The following is a 21,592-nucleotide window of genomic DNA, read 5'->3' on the forward strand; positions in this document are numbered from 1 at the left end:
CTTAAAGAATGTGGGTTAGAAGGGGTGAGGGTGATTATCTGACTATGTCCCTCACACTGGAGATCTAAGGTCATCACACAAGCCTCATGGGGACCTGCAACTCATTTTACAAGTTGGGCTCCCTGCTCACCCCCTTCACTTTTAAAATTGGGCCTGATTCACACATATCTCAGAGCCCTAAGCACTTCAGGAAGAAACACCTCTATTTGTGAACCCACCGTGACAACTCCTTATCTTTCTCGAGCACCTTTAAGAAAAGCTGTTCCATCCCAGAGCTCTAGGATGGTGAGGCTAGGAGGTTATACATTCTGATGCTCACATTCTACAGATGGGAAACTAAGGCTCAGAAAGATGATGGGGACAGCCAGAGCAGAGAAAGGAACCCCTGGGGTGGGAGGAGGCTGAGATCTGGGTTCTGGGAAGGATGGCCATGTACTCTCCGTGTGGCAGTGGGCAAGTGATGGGCACTTGTGCCCTATTAGCTGCCCATCCAGGGGAGCTCACCACGGGCCCTAGCTCTCCCTAGCCCTCTGCAGTCAAGGGCAAGTCACTAGGGTCAGTGAATGCTAGCCTTGGGCCCATTGCCACACTCATACTGGCCTCACCTCAGAGAAATTGAACTATTGGCCTCAGTTCACACGGGGCAGCTGGAGGCAGAGCTAGCACTAGGACCCAGGGGGGCAGGTAGCAGCCTCCCTGGCTGAAAGGGGTGGCTGGAGTACTGGTGGACCTACCTACCCTGTGGCTGTGGAGCTCTGGACAGCTCCGCCTGGGGAGGGACAGGGTAGCCCCAGAGCTCTGGGGCCAGATGCTCTTGAGAGCCTAGTAATCCATGCGAGGTGTGTGAATACATGCATGGGTGCTCAGGAGGGGTGGTGGTGGACAAGGGCCAGAGTCGGGCTGGAGGAGAGCCTGGTTGAAGCTCCCAGCCGGGAGTGAGATGGGAGTGGCTAGTGGTTGTTGGGGGATGCAAGCTATGGGCTCTTGATTGTGGTAGGGGGAGTGTGCCCATCTTTGGGTCTCTGGGTGGTTCCTTGTGTCTAAGTAGGTTGTTGCAGAGGTGTGTACCTGTGAGTATGGGAGGGTGTTGAAGAGAAGGGGTTCGCAGGTAACTTCCAGAATCCCTCTTCGAGCACCTCCTCGCCCTTCTTCTCAGAGCCCACTCTATCTGGGCCCCTCCCCGACCCCTGCCTAAGGACTGGTAGGGCCAGGTCCCCTTCGGAGGCGGGTGGGGCGGGCGCTAGGACCCGGCGGGGCGGGGCGGGGCTCCGAGACCCATCTGCTGTACCTCCGCAGCCAGGAAAATACCGAGCGCCGGCGAGCGGAGCCCCCGGAGCCCCCAGCCTAGCCCGGGGAGAGGGAGGGAGGGAGCGGGGGCGCGCGGGGCGGGGGGGGGCGCGTGGGGCGGGGCCGGCGGCGGGACCCACTGCTCCTCCCCCCAGAGCCCCCGCGCGGCCCCGGTCGCCCGGGCAGCGCGGCGGCGGCGGCGGCGGCGGCAGAGGCGCTCGCACCTCCGGCCCCGGCGGGCCGCGGCGGAGCAGCTGGCACAGGTGAGCGGGCCGGCCCCGCAAGCACCCCACCGCGCCCCCACCACGGGCCCCGCGCCGGCGCCGCTGCCGAGTTAGTTGAGCCAGTCCGGCCAGCGCTGCGCGGACCCCGCCGGGCCGTCCGTCACCTCGGGTCGCGGCCTCCCCCGGGTCCCGACGGGCCCCCCCCCCCCGCACCCGATACGCAGCCCCCACTCCGGCCCCCAAACCGGAGGTCTGGGTCGCGCCTAGCGAAGGGGTCGGGGGGCGTACTGCTCTGTACCGGCGGTGCGCGCTGGCCAGCCCCTGCCTGTCTCTCTCTACCCGCCAGGACCCCGGACAGCCGCACCCGCGCCCCCAGCGCTCTGACTCTGGCTCCCAAACCGGTCTTTCAGGTCCCTGGAAGGTGGCGTCAGCATCTGCAGCCGCGTCGACGTTGTTGGAGCTTCCGCGGAGGACCCAGGAGAGCCGGACTAGGACCAGGGCCCTGGGCCTCCCCATGGAGAAGTCAGCTGCCTCAACTGAGCCCCAGGGGCCTCGGCCAGTCCTGGGTCGCGACAGCGTCCAGGTGCCCGACGACCAAGACTTCCGCAGCTTCCGGTCAGAGTGTGAGGCCGAGGCGGGCTGGAACTTGACCTACAGCAAGGCCGGCGTGTCTGTGTGGGTGCAGGCTGTGGAGATGGATCGTACCCTGCACAAGATCAAGGTAGGGTTGCCCTGCAGCAGGTGTAGTCTGCACTGCACCCTTACTTCCTCTGACCAGGGAGTCTCCTGGTCCTCCCGCAGGGTTACAGACACCCGGTTGCACACCTCAGACTCTCCTGTGAGAAACCAGGAGGAGGCACAGTTTGCTGGGCAAGCCCCCATCTCACAGGTGGGCCAACTGAGGCCTGGAGAGGGGGTGTGACTCCCTCTGGCTCACTCAGCCAGAACCCAGGCTTCTGCACACCCCTGCCTGATCCAGGGAGGTGGGCTGCTGTCAGGCCTACCTAGGAGAATGGTCTCCCTCAGGGAGCCCTCTGCCCGTGGAAGCCTTCACCACGTCCTGACTTGAGTCATCTGAGGAGGGAGACTGAGCCCTTCTCTCCTGAATCCTTGGTTCTTTCAGCCTGAGCTGGGTCTCTTTCCCCACTCTCTGCACCCTTGGGTGCCAGGGACCTGATTCCTTCCTGTCTGATGCTCTGCTCTTTCCCCTTCCCTCCTGGCTGTTCCCTGAGTTTCTCCTGCAGGGACTCAGGATCCTGGCCGGCAGATCCTGAAAGCAGGACTTAAATGTCTCTGCCTTACACAGGGCCAGACTGGGGGTGGGCTGGGGGAGGAGAGGACCAGCAGATGCAAGGAAGATGTAGGCACATTCAGCCTCCTTCACAGCCATCAACCCCATTCCTCACAACCCCCTGATTTTCTTCTCTTTGCTTAGATAGGGCCGGCTTGGGGTTTGGGACCCCGTGAGCCCACCTACCCTGGGGAACTAGATGGGGAATAGGCTGGTGAAGGCTCTGATTAGAGGCCTCGGTAGCTTCCTCCAACATATCACATCTGGCATTGCTGTGAGTGCCACTTTTCAAGGGGGCAGGTCTCGCTTCAGTGGGGTGCTGGCAGTAAACTGTACCCTTCCCTTTCTCTTGCCTCACCCTTCCTGCTGTCCTTCTCGAACATGTGGAGGAGTGTATTCCTGTGGTGGAGGGGGGCAGAGGTGGAAGCAGGACACTGAACTCAGAGGGCACTCCTGCCCTTCCCCTACTTCAGCCCCTCTTGCCTGGGACCTGCTCTTGGATTTGGATTTAGCTCTGGCATCAGGGCCTCATACCAGGGCCAGAGATGTCTGACCTTCCCACTCTGACCCTGTGCCTTTCTGCCTCACTTTGTCTTAGTCATTTAGACCTTTGTCCACCTGTCCCCGTGTGGTCTTCTGGCTCACCCATTCTGTCTTCCCTTCTTCCTTCTATAATTCTCTGTCTGCACCCTGGCTATCTGACTGTCTCTTTCTCTCTGGGTTTCCATGTGTGTCTCCCCTCCTGGGACTCTCTACCCAGGCCTGAGGACCCTGGGCTGGGGCCTTCCCGGGGGCCTGAGCTGTGTCTGAGCCTGAGGAGCAGGGAAGGGAAGGGCAGCTAGTATGTTCCCGCTTAGTGCTCTCTGAAGACAGGGACAGGTCCTATCCTTCTTTGCGTCCTCAACCTCCAACACAAACAGAGCAGGGGTGTTGGTTGAATGAAGGAAGGAAGGAACAAAGAAACAAACTGAATAAAAGGTGAGCAAAGTTGTGAGAACAAGGTTGTTTTCCTGACTGTGACCTAGGAAAGGCTCAAAGGCTGGGCTGTGCAGTGGGGTGGGGAAGTGTAATTTCCCCACCGAGCTGGCTCTCCAGAGGGAAGAGAAGGGGAAAGTCTGAACTGAGACCAGTACTCCCACCCTCTGTGTCAACAGGGCGGAGCTGCCTCCTCCAACTGGCTTGGTTAATGAATAAACCCAGCCTAGTCCAGGACTGGAGTTGGCAGTTCTGGGGACCAGAGTGCCACAATGGACCCCTTGTGGCCAGATCAGATTTGTCAGGTGTTCTTCCTTGGGAGTGGAGGAGACTTGGAAAAACAGGGGTATTGTGGGCTTGTGGTCAGGGCATACACCTGACCTTCCTTCCCTCTCAGACTCAGCAGAGGTTGGAGGTGCCTTTACAACCCCAGTTTCATACTCACTCCTCACTGGGGTGCAAGTATGGACACCGAGGTCCAGAGAGGAACAGGGGCCAGCCCAGACTCACACAGCCAAGTCCCAGCAGAGCCAGACTTGGCACCCAGACCTTTAGCCTCCCTGCCTAGTTCTCTCTGCTGTGCTTCCCACAGTGGAGGGGGGACTAGGGCCAGGAGGTGAGCAGAGCTGGGGCCTAAGGAGGAGGCTGGGGCCTTGGTTACGGGCATCCCGAGATCTCTGATCCCCTCAGCACAGCCAGATGGAGCTGTGGGGGACAGGCAGAGGTCTCTGAGCTCCCCATCCCCAAGATTCCAGGAATCCATTTCTGGTAAGAGCCTCTGCTCTGAGCCAAGCGTTTCTCTCCATGGTCTGATTTACCCTCCGGCCAGTCCTGGGCAGTAGTAGGCTTGTCTCCATGCTACAAACAAAGAAACTGAGGCTGAGAGAGGTGATGTCACTTGCCTAAGGTCATATCAGCTGAGGCAGGAGTGGAACCCAGGCCAGCCTGGCTCCAGAACCCCTGCCTCTCTCAGCTTGGGCTCACATCTTTGTCAACATTCTGGCATTTGACCCCATCAATAACTCTTTGAAGGACGTGGTGTTCTCATCATCCCATTCCTGTTTGATAAATGAGAAAGCTGAGGCCCAGAAAGGGGAGTGGCTTGTCAAGGTCACACAGCAGGTCTGAAGCCAGAGTCCCCTGGGTCGCTCCGGGAGGCTGCGACTCAACCACAGGTATTTGTTGAGCTCCCCCCTCCCCACAGCCTGTTCTGGGCCTGCCCTCTGAGCTGGAAAAGCCAGCTGCCTCCTGTACATGCCCTGTGTGCGTGATCCCAGGTTGGGGGAGCGGGTCCACCTATCTGCCTACCTGATTGATTTCCTCCACCTCACTCCCTTTCCCCCAGGCTTATCTTCTCCCTGCCCCTGCGTCCAGAGGTTTCTGGAAGACACTGTGGCTCTGGCCCAGCATTTGGAGCCAGGACAAAGGGACAGGGCTGCTGGAGGCCACCTCTTCCCTTTCCCTCCCTCCTGGCCTCCAGCCTGGTCTGGTCCCAAGCCTGCACTGTTCTCCGGGCACTGGAGAGGAGGCAGATACCACCTCCTGAGAGGTCAGACTTCGTCCCAAAGGCAGACGCTGAACATGGATCCTGGGTCCAAGGCAGAGGGAAGCTTGGAACCTGAATACAGGTCTCTCGATGCCCAGGCCAGGCTTCCCCACAGCTCCTGTAGCAGTAGAGAAAAGGGAAACCGGGGGGGTCTGTCATTTATTCAAGCAGGGCCAGCTGGGGAAGAGGCTGAGGTCTAGTCCTGGCTATGGTATTCTTTTGCTGTGTTTGTGACTATGGGCACATCCCTGCCCTCTCTGGGTTATGTCTCCATCTGTGCCATGGGGCTCTCCTGGCTCCAAGGGCCTCTAAACTCAACGCCTGGGCTGGGGCCCATGGAGAGGGATGAGGCACAGGGGACAGAAAGCAGGAGATGACACGGCCTGCCCAGCCCTGCCCTGGATGCGCATGTGCTCGGGCTCTCTGCTGCTGCTGTGTACCTAGCCACCTGAGAGGCAGAGGAGACCTGGCCCCTGTCCTCAGAGGTGTCCAGACCTTGGTGGAGAGAAGACTGACAATTCCAGGTGACCCCCTGCCCACTGCATGAGGCAGGTGTCCATAGGCAGACCACAGAGGCAGGAGTGGGCCCAGTGGGTAGGGGCCTTGAGGGGCTTGATGGTTGAAGCAGGGGTGCAAGGTCTCCTGGGGGAGTGCAGCTGAGCACCTGAGGTTCCTCTTGCCACAAGAAGCTGGGTGGTGGGGACCTATCTCCTCTGACTTCCTGTCCTACGACTCCTCCTCTTCCCTTTTGGAGAAAGCTTCAGTGACCCCTCCTTGACCTGTGTCACTGGCCACCTGCTTCCACATCACAGGCCCCCTGGGTTCCAAGCTCTTAAGCCAGTGCTCTGGCCTGTCCCATCTCAGCACCTCATTCTCTCCCCCTGTAAAATTTGGGATCGTCTCAGGGATCTCCAAGGACCCTTCTCACTCTTAACGGTCCATGGGACTCAAAAGGGTCATGGGGAAGGTAGGGACAGCCGCAGGGCCAGGTGTTTTCTTCATGTTGTCCCACTGAGTCTTCACAACTGTCCTGTGGTAGTTGTGAGTCTTATGAACTCCATTGAACAGATGTGAAAGCTGAGGTTTAGGGCAAGAATTCACTTGTGCAAACAGCTAGAAGGTAGCCGAGGCAGGATCAGAGCCCAGGTCCTTGAGACTCCAAGGCCGAGATCTCTTCACTCCCTTGGGCCTGCTTATTAGCACCATTGGGCCCTTCCGTCTCCTGGACCCTGTGGCTCAGAACCTACCCCTGTCTTCTGCCTTCGATCTCCCTGTACTGTGCCATTGTGGGAGGGCACCCTGGAGTGGTCCCAGCTGAGCAAGAGCCCAGTCCTTACTGTGTGACCTTGGGGGGTCACTTCACCTTTACGAGTCAGTCTTCTTATCTGTGGTGGCAGAGGCAGGAGTTAATTGAGTTTTAGGGGTTTGGATTCAGTGAGTTCAGGTTCAGGCTGGGCCTCTGCCACATCTGGGGCTGAGTTTCCCTCCTCTGCAGGAAGAACTTCCTTCTCTACAGGAAGTTGCTGGGCAGGTGGTTTGTAGAGGCTGTCCTGGCCTTAGGCCATGGTAAAGGCTTCTGCACTGCTGGACACAGAGTAAGGATGGAGAGCTAAGGCCATAACAGTCTGTGCCATCTGAGAGGTCCCTAGATGGGGCTCCTGAATCCACGCTGAGGCCCTGAGACCCCTATCTGGATGGCTCTAGCTCTGACTTGGTGTGAGGGCAGCTGGAGGAAGTAGTCCAGAGCTGTCCTCAGGGGACAGACAGGCCCCCAGAGAGCATGACCCCAGCGAGTCAGGGTCTGGACCTTCAGGTGCAGGAAATCAGAGAGAGGAAAGGTCAGAGGTGGCTGGAGGCTTCAGGGAAGTCTTTGTGGAGATGCCTGGGTTGGTCTGAGGCCATAGGGGAAGAGCACAGGGTCCAGAGTCCTGGCCATGTGGCCTTGGGCAGATTGTTGCCCCTGCCTAGGCTTTAGCTTCCTCATCTGTCACATGTGAATAGTAGTGCTGCCCTGCCTGTCTTTGGGCACTTCATTCAAGTTGAGGACAAAGAAGGAAATCAAACAAACCCTGCCCTCAAGGAACTCCCAGTTGGATGCTGGGACAGACACTTATCACAGGAGCTGCAGAGATCCAGAGCAGGCCTCTGAACCAGCCTTGGGGGCCAGAGAAAGCTTCACAGAGGAGGAATTCTCAGGTGATCTGTTTGGAATTGGGTAGAGAATGAGGAGTACAAGTTTGACAGCACTGGGAGCATTTCATACAGAGGAACAGCTGTGTAAAGACCCAGAGGCAGGAAACAGGACAGTGCGTTAGGAGAGCTGCAGGTGGTTCATTGTGGGGCTTGGAACTCAGGGGGCAGGAGGTGATTAGACAGCTAGACCAGGGCTCTAGGATTTGGGTCCTGGAGGTTCTAGGGTACCAAGGAGGGTTTTAGACAAGGTGGGTGGTAGGAGGAAGATGCTGCTGTATTTGTCTGGACAGACATGCCAAGGCCTGCACTAAAGCAGGGACTGTGGGGAATGCACCAAGGGATTGCATCCAGAAAGATTTAGGAGGGATAAAGGAATGGGACATGGTGGTTACAGCATAACTCTTGTGCAGGCTGGGATATAAGATAGTATGGACGTGCAGCCCCCTGGGGGCAAGGGACTGGTGGGGTGGGTGCCTTCAGTCAGTGTCCATCCACGCTGGGGCTAGAAGAGCCCTCAGCCCCCAGGCTGGCTCTGTTCCTCCATGACCAGGTCCCCAGGCTCTGGCTTTTAAACTTTAACGAGCCCCAGCTCAGTTTCCAGCCGAGAGTCTTTAAAGTTTCAAGAGATGAGAGAAAGGAGGCAGTCCTGGAGACAGATGGGTTTTCTTTCTTCCCCTGTGTCTCCATGCCTGGCTGGGCCACCTGGAGCCAGGGCTGTGGGTGCCATGACCCCGGAGACCTGGTGCTCTTTAGGGTTCTGGGACCTGAGCTGGGCCGCTCCAGTCTGTTCATGAGGGGCCAGCAGCCACCGAGATAGATGGGAATTAAAACTCTATTCCCACCCTGCCCCCTTACCTTTACCCCTGATCTGGGCAGGTGAGCATCCACCCTCCCCCCCGCAGCAACAGGTGAGAGGAAAGGTACTCAGACCATGCATTGGGCTCTAGGTGTCTCTGTCCCTCCCTGTGCCTCACTTCAGGCACGCTTGGTCAGGCCTTGATGCTCTGGGACCCCTGGAGCTGTAGCAACACAGGGAGTGGAAGAAAGTGTCAGGCCCAGAACTTAGTGATGGGTCCCACACCAAATACAGACTCCTCTCACCTGTCATTAAAGAGAGGCTGGGCAGGTGGCACTGGGCAGCTGGAGCTGTTCTCTGGGGTTTTAGCATAATAATTGCCTCCCTGCCTCTCAGCCTGGCTCCCTGAAGGCAGCTACTTGCTACCTCTGACCTCTCTGTAGAATTCTTATGTCTTGGGGCAGTTGAACAATGCCTGCAAGTTTACCTCCCTCCCCTTCCCCTCCGCCACCAATGGGAGGTACAGCTAAATACTGCCTTTGGTCTCCTCTGCATTGCCTGGGCCATTTAATCTCATCCTTTGAGTTCCCTGTCACAACCTGCATCTAACCTTGGTTTCCTGAGAAATCCCGCTACCACCTCCTTGATGCCTCTTCCCTGTTTTTGGACCCTTCTGGATTGCCTGGGACCTTGTACTAGACCAGGGAAGTGATGAGTCTTAAGGCAGAGGCCTGACAGCCAGAGGGGATGGAGTTCCCTTGTGTGTCTCCAACATTCATTCATTCAACACATATTTGTTGTTCACATACTGTATACCAAGTATATCCAGGAATTTAGTGGCAAACCAGACACATCAGACCCTGTTGTCATGAGTTTACATCCTGAGGGGGAGACAAGCAAAATAGAAGCAAATAACTAAATAAGATACCAGATGGTTGTTGTGTGTTATGAGGGCAGGATGATGTGATGGGAGTTGTCTGGCCTTCTATATTTGGGCCTTCTGTGTGTGGAGCTGGATTGTATGTGCCTGTGTGTGTGATCTGGTCCTTAGTTGGGTAGATTGTGAGCCCCTCAGGGGCAGGGCACCTGACAAAGGTCATTAAATCTATATTGAATGCGTTTGTGTGTGTGTGTGTGTGTGTGTGTGTGTGTGTGTGTGTGTATACACGTGCCTAAGGTTGGGTGTATGTGCCTCTGAATGTGAGACTCTGTGTGTGTTTCTGTGTCTGGCATTACTTTGTGTGTGTGAGTCACACCCCCTCACTGCAGCAGAGTTGTCTCTGATCCAATTATGTCTCCTCAGCTGTCTCCCAGTGGCTTCCGCCCCCCAGCTCAGCTCTGGCTCTGCCTCGGTTTTCCCCTCCCTGCTTCCCTGCAGCCTCCTGTCTTTGCCTTTGGGCATGTCTCTGGGTCTCAGAGTCTCCCCTTGGGGTGTGTTTTCTATCCCTGTCTCTAATGGTTACTGCCTCTGCCTTTATGTCTCTACTTGTTCTGTTTCCTCCTTTTTGTTAATCTGTCCTGGTTATTTATTCATTCAACAAACCTCTTCTCGTGTCTCCCACCCACTCTGCCAGCCACTGTGCTGGTGCTAGGGACCTGGAGATGGACCAGACCTGGGCCCTGCTCTTAAGGCCTAGTGGGGAGACTGATGGAGATGGTGACAGCCCTTCGTGAGGACTCAGGTCGAGGGAGACGTGGCTGACAACATGGTGGGGGGCAGTGGCCTCTGGGTGGGACCTGTGGGGCCCATCAGGAGTCAGGTGGCAGGCTGAGAAGGTCTTGGTGGGTGCGGACTAAGGGTGAGGAAGGAGAGGAGGCAGAGCCAGAGTGGGGAGGACGTTTTGGTTAGGATTTGATCTTGAAGGCAGAGAGAGGCAGCAGAGGCTTTCAAGCTGGGCAGTACCATCATCACTGGGTTTTATTTTTTAATTTTTTTATTGTATTTTATTTGTGGGATCTTATTTCCTTGACCAGGGATCGAACCCGGGCCGGCAGGAGTGAAAGCTCAGAGTCCTAACCACTGGACCGCCAGGGAATTCCCAGCACTGGGTTTTAGAAAGCTCCCTGGCCCCAGGTGGCAGGTCAGCCTGGGAGCCAGGAGACCAGTGAGGAGGCTGTGGCTGCACTGGTCCAAGCAAGGATGGTGAGGCCTGCCTGGGTCTGGTGAAGAGGAGCTGTTGGGAAGGTCATGGCCAAGCAGAATCCCAGGTTCCAGGCACAGGCGGGGAGCAGAGGGGAGTGGGCATTGGGGTTGGATAATCCAACAGAAGTGGATATGGTGAGGGTGAGCCTATGGGCTGTCCAGGGGGTGACGCCCAGGAGGCTGTTGAAAATGCAGTCTGGAGCGTGCTAGAGAGCTTTGGGGGTATGGGGCCACTGGCAGCGCCTGAAGTCCTGGGAAGTGTTTATACAATTTGTGTTTGTCTGCTTGTCTGTGTGTCAGCCCTGGCCCCTGTCTTGTCTCATTGATCTCTCTGACCCCCTTTCTTTTCTTGCAGGCCCACCCACTCTCTGCTCTTTCTCAGGTCTCCCTCCTCTGTCTGGCTCCCCCACCTCCGCCAGGGCTGGAGCAGAGTGGTGGGAGCTCCAGACCAGGAGGTCAGCTTCCAAGAGATCAGAGCAGGATGTTCCTCAGCGGCAGAGGCCTGGGGGTGGGGAGGTGGGGGTGGGGGTGGGGGTCCAGGGAGGCTGCTGGAGACTAGGTAGGGGAGGGGAAGGGGATGGAGGCACAGTAGGGATGAGTCACTCAGCCCTGCGTGGAGAGCAGCAGAGGGGCCTAGCTTGGTCTGCCCGCACAGACTCTGGGAGCTGTGTCTAGGGGAGACATGGCAGTACCTCCACCTACCACCGGTCTCAGGAGGGCCGCACTTTAGGAGAGAAGATGGGTTGAGGTTATCTGTTGCCAGATCCCCTTCCCTTCAGAAGAGGTTGTCTAGTCATTTTACAGGTGAGAGCTCTGAGGCTGAAGGTCGGGGAAGGAGAGCCTGTGACGGGCCCACACCAAACCTGCTCTCTGTGTCCTTCCAGCTCCCCTTACTCCAGGCAGAGCTGCCCCAGCAGCCCCAGCCCCTAGCGTGGACCCTCCAGGGATAGTCCTCATCTGGCCAAATGCTGGCGCACCTGGGATTCCAGAGCAGAGCCTGGTTCTTAGGGAACAGCTTCAGGGGTGGACTTTGGGTCGACACTGGGTTCCAGGATGGTTCTTCACTTCACTTTTCTCAGCCACCATTTACAAAAGGGCATAATCTTCCCTCCTCATGGGTAGTTGAGAGGATGGAATTAGGAGAATTTGCAAGGCCCTAGTGCAGAGCCTGTCACAGAGCTGGCACGCTCTTAACGTTTGCTGAATGGATGAATGAATGAACAGTCTGAGGTACCCAAGGGACAGCTCCATTTCTTCCCGCGTCCATCCTTGTTCACTTGGGTTACCTTGTGGAACTGCATGGAATCCAGCCGGTCCAGGCCATTTCCAGTCCCCTCCAGCACCTCTGCCAGGAGCCTCTTTCCCCTCCTTACATCTGGGTGCCATCTGTTATTCTATTCATCCTGTAGGACTCTGCTTAGGTGTGCCCGTCCCTGTACCTGCATCCCCCTGCTTCCTTCTGTCCCTGCCATGAGCCCCCAGGATTTTCATGCCTGTGTCCCAGCTGAGGGTGGAAGGACCCTGAGTCCCCTCTGGCTTTACTCTCGGCATGGCTACACCACACAGAGCATTTCCAGGCAATTCAGCATCAGCCTGGGCAGCCTCAGGCCCATCTCAGCAGAGTCCAGCCTCCCAGGTCCAGGGAACGAGGACCTCAGGATTCTGGACAACACACTTAACCTAGAAAAAAAAAAGTATGGTTTCTTCATCTTATATAAACTCTATTGTACCAACAGTAACGAGAACCCAAAAATGATAAATTAATCCCCCAGTGCCTCAATTCCTGAGTAAAACGTCTCCCTGGTTCCTTCCAGCTCTCATTCAAGGGTGTAGGTAATTTATGTACAGTTGAGACCATGGCACAGATGCAAGTTTGTGTCCTCTTTTGTTCATTTAACATTGCATCTGTGGAAATTTGTCATATTGCTATAGAATCATTAATTCAGGAACATTTCTGGCAACTGCTCCCTGCCAGACCTCTTCTGGGTTCTGAGGGGCCCCTGCTCCTGCCCTGAGGGAGACCACAGTCCTCAGTAGCTGGGCAGTGATCTTCAAGATGATGTATCATTCCTTTTTTTTTTTTTTTTTTTGCGGTACGCGGGCCTCTCACTGTTGTGGCCTCTCCGGTTGTGGAGCACAGGCTCCGGATGCGCAGGCCCAGCGGCCATGGCTCACGGGCCCAGCTGCTCCGCGGCATGCAGGATCTTCCCAGACCGGGGCACGAACCCGTGTCCCCTGCATCGGCAGGCGGACTCAACCACTGCGCCACCAGGGAAGCCCAGTGCAACCAGTTTTTGCTGTCACTAACTGGGTAACAGTTTTACCATATGTTCACAAGCAGTGGTTATTTTATATACTTTTGCTATTTACTAAATGTAAACTGATACTTCAGTACAGATTGAATTTACTTTTCTTTATCAGAATTATTAAAGATCTTACAGAAAGTCCCAGAATCTCCCTTCACCTGTCTCTGCCCCTGCCCCTTACACTCCATTTTATGAGGATGATGGCAGAAGTAGTAATCAGCCTCGAGTGCCACAAAGAGTTTTACAAGCGTCCAGGGGGTTTTCACAACGACCCTTCCTTCTGACCTCCACAAAGCAGTGAGGGCCACCAGGCACGGCCCCAGCACTCTAAAAGTCAGAGAAGCTCACGCGGGCATGGCCTCTTTGCTGGCTCACCTGTCCCTCCTTCCATTCAGGCAGCATTTCTTTACTAGACCATGCCAGGCACTGGGGGTGCCAAGACGAGCAATGGGCCAGGATGAATCGATGCATCGCAGTGTGTGCTGATGAAGGGAGGCAGTGGGGTGGAGGAGGAGGCCCCAGGCCAACCTGCATGAGTTAGGGACATGGTAGGTGGCCTGGGCAGGACACAGCCAGGCTGAAGTTTGAGGGCAATATAGCAAAGAACCAGCAAGGGGAGGTCGTGGGAAAGCAGGACTTATTAGATCTCTCTCCTCCTACACACCCCCACCTCTGCTTCCCCTGATGCCCTGTGTCAGTGCCCTTGAGCTGCTCTTGAGATTTGGTGGGGACATGGGGGGAAGTTCTTAGGGGTCTCCATTCTGGGGGCCCCAGAAACCCAGAGGCAAGGGCAGGTGCTCTAGCAGCTTGGCTCGATGATGGCTGTGTGGGGCCTTTGGGAGGGGCAGTAGAGGGCCCTGAAGCCAGCAAGCAGGTGGTGCGCAGCCCTGGGAGGAGGACTTGGAGCAGACAGGGCAGAGGGGCCGCTGGAGCTGAGCCTCTCATGTGCCGTGTGCCCTGGGTCAGTGTCTGTATCTCTCAACACCTGGACTGACATGGTGAGGGCAGTGCCTGGTTGTGGGTTGTGAGGGTGGAGCCTGTGGACTTGTGCAGGGCCCTGGTATAAGAGGGCCACGCACTCCCTCCCTGTGCATCCACCCTGTGGCAGGATCTGGGGCACTTTTGTTGTTTTCACCTTTGTTCCTTGCCCCTTTGTATCCTGCCCTTTGGTGTCAGCAGGAAAGTGCTCCCCTCAGCAGGGCCTGAGAAGTCAGGGAAAATTGCTGGGGCCTAGGGCTGGAGAAGGGCAGCTGCTGCTGGGGGCTTTATGTACAAGTCTCATTTAATCCTCACAGCTCTGCTCTGAGGGGAGGATTATCCGTTTCACAGATGAAGATATTGGGATTCAGAACTGAAGTACTTTGCCCAAGCCAAGGCCACACAGGCAGGAAGCAGCAGGACAGAGGCCTATCTGACCAGACAGCCTGGAATTGCTGCGAGTGTGAGCTTGTGGGGCAACGCGATGGCCCAAGTCTTCTCAGAGGAGACTTCCAGGTACAGAGCTCCAGTGCTGAGCTTTGGAAAAGCACAGCCTTGCCTTTAAGCCCAGGGAGGGCTGAGGATAGAGTCGGGAATTTTGTTCAGAGGAAGAATCTCAGAGCTTCGCCTGCCTGGTCAGCAAGCCTTTCTGAATCCAGTGAGCTCTGTGTAATAACCGTCAATTAGGGCTTCCCTGGTGGCGCAGTGGTTAAGAATTTGCCTGCCAATGCAGGGGACGCGGGTTCAAGCCCTCGTTCAGGAAGATCCCACATGCCGCGGAGCAACTAAGCCCGTGTGCCACAACTACTGAGCCTGCGCTCTAGAGCCTGTGAGCCACAACTACTGAGCCCACGTGCCACAACTGCTGAAGCCTGTGCGCCTAGAGCCCGTGCTCTGCCATGAGAGAGGCCACTGCAATGAGAATGCTGTGCACCACAACAAAGAGTAGCCCCCTCTCGCCACAACTAGAGAAAGCCCGTGCACAGCAACGAAGACCCAACGCAGCCAAAAAAAAATTTATTTTTTTAATTTAAAAATAAATTAAATAAATTAAAAAATAGTAGGGCTTCTCTGGTGGCTCAGTGGTTGAGAATCCGCCTGCCGATGCAGGGGACGCGGGTTCGTGCCCCGGTCCGGGAAGATCCCACATGCCGCGGAGCAGCTGGGCCTGCGCGTCCGGAGCCTGTGCTCCGCAACGGGAGAGGCCACAACAGTGAGAGGCCCGTGTACCGCAAAAAAAAGGAAAAATATATATATAATAATAATAACCATCAATTAACTAAGGCAGTCTCCAGTTGCCAGCATGTTTGTTTTAGCTGGGCCAGTCCTGCCCCTTGATGAAGGGAGCAGAAATTCCTGACACTTTGGGGTCAGGCACACCCAGGCTCTGGTTCGCTCCACCACTGTTAGCTTTGTGGCCTTGGTTAATCATTTTACCTCTCTGGGCCTCACTTTCTGCATCTGTAAAATGGGGGTGATGATATCCATCAGGGTGTTGGGAGGGTAAGAGACAATATCTGCACAGGGTGCAGCTTGACGCCCTTGATGGCAGAGGTGGTTTGACCTAAATTTCAGCCCCTGTGGGGTCCGTGGTCCAGGTGCTGCTGTCTCTTTTGTGGGATGATGAGTTAGTGATTTGGAGCACATGGTAATGGTTACTGAGGTGGTAGCTGTTGTTTGGGGCTATGATTGATTTAACAGCTATTGCTCCACCCGGGTCAGGAGTACTTTCTCTGTTTTAAATAGTTCTTTTGGGAAAGGGTGATTTGCTTAATAGTTATTCCTTTAACAAAACTGCTAAAATGCAATGTGGTGAGAAGTCAGTACAGCCTGAGGCACGTTTCAGAGACCAGATGGACCCCTTACCCTTCTCTGGGCCTCAGTTTTCCCAGTGGTGACCTGAAGCGTAGTGGTGGAAAAGATCATCTCCTGGGTCCCTAGGACTTTGGGATAATCCATGTGCCCCATATATCCCACGGGCAAGGATATTGGAGACCTGCTGTGTGAGGTCTTGGCATTTGGGCCAGACTTGGATCCATCTGTCCGTGTCTCAGTTTGCTTGTTACTGCCCTGGCCATTGGCCCTCAAAGCCACACCACAGCCCCATGGACATGACCTGACTTCATTTCCTCTGTCTCAGGTCAGCCATCTCCCTGGGTCCTGGGAGATACTTCAGCCCCTTCCCCCACCACTTCCCTCTTCTTGTGGAGATTCCTCTTTCTCTAATGCTGAGCACTGGGAAGGCATCTCCCAAAGAAGCACGGGGCAAAGGGTGGGAGAGAGGAGGGTAGAGTGAGACACTGCTAGGGCACTGGACCCTGCTCTTTTCTTATTTATTTAAGCCTCCAGGCTTTTGCACCCACCAGTCTCTCTGCCTGAAATGCCCTCTCTCCCCTTTCAGCAATTCAATTTCTTTTAGGTTCAGTTGCCCTCTGATCCCACAGTTCCCATGCCCACCCCCTCAACCCAGCTCATTCTCTACTGGGATTTTATGTCCCCATCTCTCCCACTGCCCACTTGATGGGCCCTCTTTAGGGCAGGGCCCAAGTCTGGTTCACTTCCCAGTTCCCTGCTGCCCAGTTGCAGCCCTTGCACACAGCTGACTCCGGGCAGTAGTGAATGGATGGATGGAAGGGCAGGGCCAGGTGAGGCAAGAGAGGCGCCTGGGGCCCAGAATGTAAAGAGGCACATGCAGACACGGCCTGGTCCTGGCCCTGTGGAAGGGTGTGTGGCTGCTCGTGGAAGCCTGCTTAAGTAATAACAGCTACTGTTTTGGGGGTATCTATGTGCCAGGCATATTGCATACATTATCTCATTTAATTTAATCACAACATACCCATGAGATAGGTACTTTTTTTAAATTTTAATTTATTTATTTAATTTATTTTTGGCTGCATTGGGTCTTCTTTGCTGCACGCAGGCTTTCTCTAGTTGTGGTGAGTGGGGGCTACTCTTTGTTGTGGTACGTGGGCTTCTTACTGCGGTGGCTTCTCTTGTTGTGGAGCACAGGCTCTAGGTGCGTGGGCTTCAGTAGTTGTAGCACACGGGCTTAGTAGTTGTGGTGCATGGGTTTAGTTGCTCCGCGGCATGTGGGATCTTCCTGGACTTAGGGCTTGAACCCATGTCGCCTGAATTGGCAGGTGGATTCTTCCTTGTTTTTCTTTTTTTTTTTTTTTTTTGCGGTATGCGGGCCTCTCACTGTTGTGGCCTCTCCCATGGCGGAGCACAGGCTCCGGACACGCAGGCTCAGCGGCCATGGCCCATGGGACCAGCCGCTCCGCGGCATGTGGGATCTTCCCAGACCGGGACACGAACCCGTGTCCCCTGCATCGGCAGGCGGACTCTCAACCACTGTGCCACCAGGGAAGCCCTGGCAGGTGGATTCTTAACCACTGCGCCACCAGGGAAGCCCCGAGATAGGTACTTTTATTATCCCCATTTTTCACATGAGGAAACAAAGACTCAGGTGAGTTAAATCTTGTGCCTAAGGGGAGGAACTGGAATTGGAACCTGGGATTGCCAGACTCAAAGCCTGCAGGAGTCACCCCTGATGGCCTTCCTTGCTTGTCCATTCCCTTCCGACCATGGCTCTATGGGGTTCTGGGCAATCCCAGTTCTCTACCTCATGGGGTTTGGAGAGAGTGGAGTGTAGGGGGTACACAGTCTAATTTCTCTAGTGTCACCTGCTCCCTCTGGGCCTCAGTTTTCTCAGCTGTAAAATGGCTGCACGTGGGACTTCCTGCTGTAAACCAGGCCTTAAGGGCTTTGCAGCCAAGCATGGCTTGCTCCTTGGCTGAGCAACCCCGGCACTGCCTCCCGTTCAGTTCTGGTTTCCAGGAGGAGCTCGCAAGCGTCCAGCCAAAGTAAGTGACTTGTGCAGGGCCCGATGGATTCTGGTCCCAGCCCCGCCCACCAGGTGCTCTCCAGTGACTCACCTCTACCCCTACTTGTCCCTCCAGAAGCCTCTTAGAATTACCTTGCCCATGTGGTGGCTGCAGCTGCACACAGGAACAATGCTGGATGTAATTTACCCGTCTTGGCTCATGCACGCAGCCTTCTGGGGGCTGTGGAAAGAGCCGGGCCCAAAGCCAGACTGGCCACCTGGACCGCCTTGGTTTCCTCACCTGCAGCGCTGCCTCCACAGCCTGAGTTCTCCCCTTCCCAGCAGGCCCCACAGCTGACCTTCCTCCCTAGGAGCCTGCCGTGAGCTTGGGAACCCTTTGAAGTTTCCTTCTTTATCTTAAAATGTCACGCAGAGTTTATGCTCAACTCAGTGCCTGGTCTGTCTCATGGCTCTGCGTGCTCCTCCCACTGCTTGCTGTCTCAGAGGGAGGCCCCTGGTCCTGAAGCCACAGAAGTCCAGAGGGAGAAGAGGCAGTCTGGGCAGTGTAGGCCTTTCTCAGAGTGCACCCAGCCGTGGGTGCAGCTTGCCCTGGGGGCACCAAGGCTGGCCTGAGGGAAGAGGAATCCCCAGGCTGGAGTCTAACCTACAAAGCATAACTCTTTTGTCACTACTCCTTCATATACAGTCACTGTCTGGAACAACACGTTTGAGGACTTGCAAAGCCAAGCCAGCTTCCATACTTGGATTTAGAGAAGTTGTGGTTTCCTCAGAAGCCACACTTGAGTGCTCCTTCATGGTTAAGAGTATCGGAAGATCCGGTTTTGAAGTTCTGCTGCTTTCTTGCCATATGATTTGGACAGGTTGCTTCCTCTCCTGAGCCTCAGCTTTCTATTCTGCAGCACAGCTCACCGGAGGGTGAAGAGTGAGTGTGTGTGTTGAATGTCAGGTGCAACACCCAGACCTCAGTGTGGCTGCACAGTGGAAGTTTGTCTGTATGCTCCTGACCGTGCCAGCTCCGGCCTCTGCCGTCTTCTCCATCCCATCCTTCTCATCACTTCGTTCGATCACTCATTTATTCATTCACTCATGTTTCATTAGTCTGTCTCAGTCTGATATAGCTCCTGAGTCTTTCCTTGACTTTCATGACCCTGACACTTACAGGCCAGACATTTTGTAAAAGTCCCTCATTTGGGGTTTGTCTGATATTCCTTATGATTATATTTAGATCATGCATCTTTGGCAGAAATATCACATAAGTGGTACCTGTATTTTTTTTATTGCATCCTATCAGGAAACATTCAGTTGTAACTTGTCCTATCACTAATGATGTTCACTTTGATCACTTGATTAAGGTGGTGTCTGCCAGGCAATGTGAAATTACTGATTTGATGGGAAGGAACTTTGAAACTATATAAATACCCTATTCCTCATTAAACATTAAATTTATTTATTCATACCTGTATATACTTTGCTTTCCTATTTTATTCAGTGGAATATAATCTGTTACTATCATTATTTATTTTAATACACGAGTTGGCCCAGCTTTAGCCCATGGTAGGGGACCAGCTGTCCTGTTTGCCTGGGACTGAGGGATTTCCCGGGATACGTATGGACTTCCAGTGCTAAACTGGCAAACCCTGATGAGTTGGTCATGGAACCAGCGGGAGCCCTTCACGCTGGCTCCTGTGTCTGCTGGGCAAGGTCCCTATCACTCTGTCAGTACATTGTCCTTACTTTCTGGCACAGTGAGATGTTCCGGGTACATCTTATACTTACTCCGACGTAGCCCTGGAATTATGCATTTCTCCAAGAAGACCTGGAGGCAGGACCTTTGAGTATTAGGCTGCAGCACACCACGGGCACTGGAGCAGATGGAAGTCATTCAGCTTCCCTACAGGCCACACTGTTCTCTCTGCCAGGGCCACTTGCTAGATGCCTACCTTCCATGCTGAGCTTCTCCATGAAGACTGATTCCCCACATGCCTCACCCCACACAGCTGACCACCTCCTCTGTGCCCCACTGGGCAGTTTGGGTACCTCCCCGTTTCCAAGTTGGTCTCCTTTCTCAACTGGAAGCCTCTGAAGGACAGGCCTCAGATTCATCTCTGACTCTTCTATGCTCTGCACAGAGCTGAAGCTGGTTAAATGACTGGATCTAGTCATACCACCTGGTGGAGCAGAAAAGCAAACAGAGGATGACACACAATGAGTCTTTGCAGGCTGGAGCTGTCCTTGAACTTTGGTTTTCTTAACTAAAATGGGGCTTATCCCTCAGAGTGCTGCTGTAGGAATAAAATGTGGTAAAATGTGTAGAAAGCCCTTAGCATAGTGCTTGTGGTGAGCGCACCTCTCAGTATCTCTGGGAAACATTTTTATTTAATTTTTTTTCATTATTGCAGAAGCAGTACTATATATATTAGAAAATTAGAAATACAGACAGCAAAAAGAAAATAAAGCTATTATATGCTCATCATTTATAGATTGCCACTCTTAACACCTTAGCGATTGTGCTTCCCAGGCCTTTTCTGTGCATATATTTTTCCCCCAAAATGAGATTATATCATGCACTCCATTTTGTAACTTGCTTTTCTTCAGGCAGCAACCTCCACCATTTTGTTTCAGTAAATTTTCAGCACATCTAATTAATACTCAGATCATATTCATATTTCTCCTGTTGTCCCAAATATGTCCTTATAGCTGTTGCCTCCAAGCCAGTATGTAATCCAGGACCACACTTTCTATCTGGTTATTTGTCCTATAAGTCTTAGTCTAGCCCAGTTCCTTCCTTATGACATTGACCTGTAGAAGAGACTGGACTAGTAGCCCTGCAGAATGTCTCACCATCTGGCTTTGTCTTGTATTCTTATGGTGACACTTAACTTGTTCCTCTGTCCATTGTATTTTCTGTTAAGTGAAGCATATCCAGGGCTTGATGAGTTCACTGGTGCCTAGAATACCCAATGGGTAGTGTCCTTCCTGTGTCCTCTCATCACCATTAGTGGTGCCAAGGCCTAACCCAAGATTAGGGGGAAGGTGATGTGACCCCTCCCTCATATGGTTGCATGTATTTACTTTTTAGTAGAAAGTAATGTGTGGTTCCCTTGGCACCGTCTGAACACCCAGTTCTGGGAAACCTTTTTAAACTACACAATAGAACTTGTCAATTTGCTGAGGGGAACATGATCCTGGGGTTTGGGCTTTCGGGTGAAAAAAAATCACAGAACAAGGATATGGACTGAGTTTCATCTTGCTGAGTGTAAATCTAGTAAAACCTGGTTCTGTTTTTATTTGCTTTCCAGACACGTGATCTAGGTTAAATCCCAGCTTTGCTACTTACCAGCTGGGTGACCGTGGGCAAGTTCCTTAACCTCTCTGAGCCTTAAGTTCCTCTTTGGATATCTTATCTGGTAGAGTTATTGTGGGGGTTAAATAAAAAAAAAAAGTGTCCTCGGCTCTTTTCTCCCCTAGATGGAAAGCTCTTTGAGAACAAGGCTAATAAATAGTAAGAAATCCAAAGATGTTTGTTGGGGGAATTCCCTGTGGTCCAGTGGTTAGGACTCCTGTGCTTCCACTGAAGGGGGCATGGGTTAGATCCCTGATCGGTGAACTAAGATCCCACATGCTGCACTGGCGTGGCCAAAAACAAAACAAAACAAAACCCAAAACAAAACAAAACCAAATAAAAAACAAAGGTGTTTGTTGGATGGCGGAAAAAAGAGAAAAAGGAGGGCAAATGGTGATAAGTACCAGGTGATAAGTACCATGGAGGAAAGACATCATCCATTTAGGCATTTGTTTGTTCATTCATGCTTTCATTTCATTTAACATGTACTTGTACCAGGCTCTGTACTGAATCGACTGAACCTCTGCCCATGAAGTTCAGGGACCTGGAGGGCACAGATAAGGAGATTCAGTGTATGGCAGTCCAGAAAGTGGGCTGGGTAATTCAGGAAGACTTCCTAGAGGAGGAGACTGGGATGAATGGGGAGGTTTGGTGGCGGCTGAGATG

The 21,592-nt window shown here is 54.0% G+C and overlaps 1 protein-coding gene across 1 annotated transcript in view; it reads left to right on the plus strand.

The window, feature by feature from the left end:
• Positions 1-1,390: 1,390 nt before the first annotated feature.
• STARD10 (StAR related lipid transfer domain containing 10) overlaps positions 1,391-21,592 on the plus strand; it is a 24,636-nt gene continuing 4,434 nt past the window's right edge. Inside the window, exons 1-2 of the mRNA XM_032640678.1 lie at positions 1,391-1,550; positions 1,922-2,232. Of these exons, the coding sequence (XP_032496569.1) occupies positions 2,026-2,232 (207 nt within the window). The 5' untranslated portion in view covers positions 1,391-1,550; positions 1,922-2,025. The remainder of the gene's footprint in view (positions 1,551-1,921; positions 2,233-21,592) is intronic.

The sequence above is a fragment of the Phocoena sinus genome, chromosome 8 (genome assembly GCF_008692025.1).
Source record: "Phocoena sinus isolate mPhoSin1 chromosome 8, mPhoSin1.pri, whole genome shotgun sequence".
In the NCBI taxonomy this organism is placed as follows: domain Eukaryota; kingdom Metazoa; phylum Chordata; class Mammalia; order Artiodactyla; family Phocoenidae; genus Phocoena; species Phocoena sinus.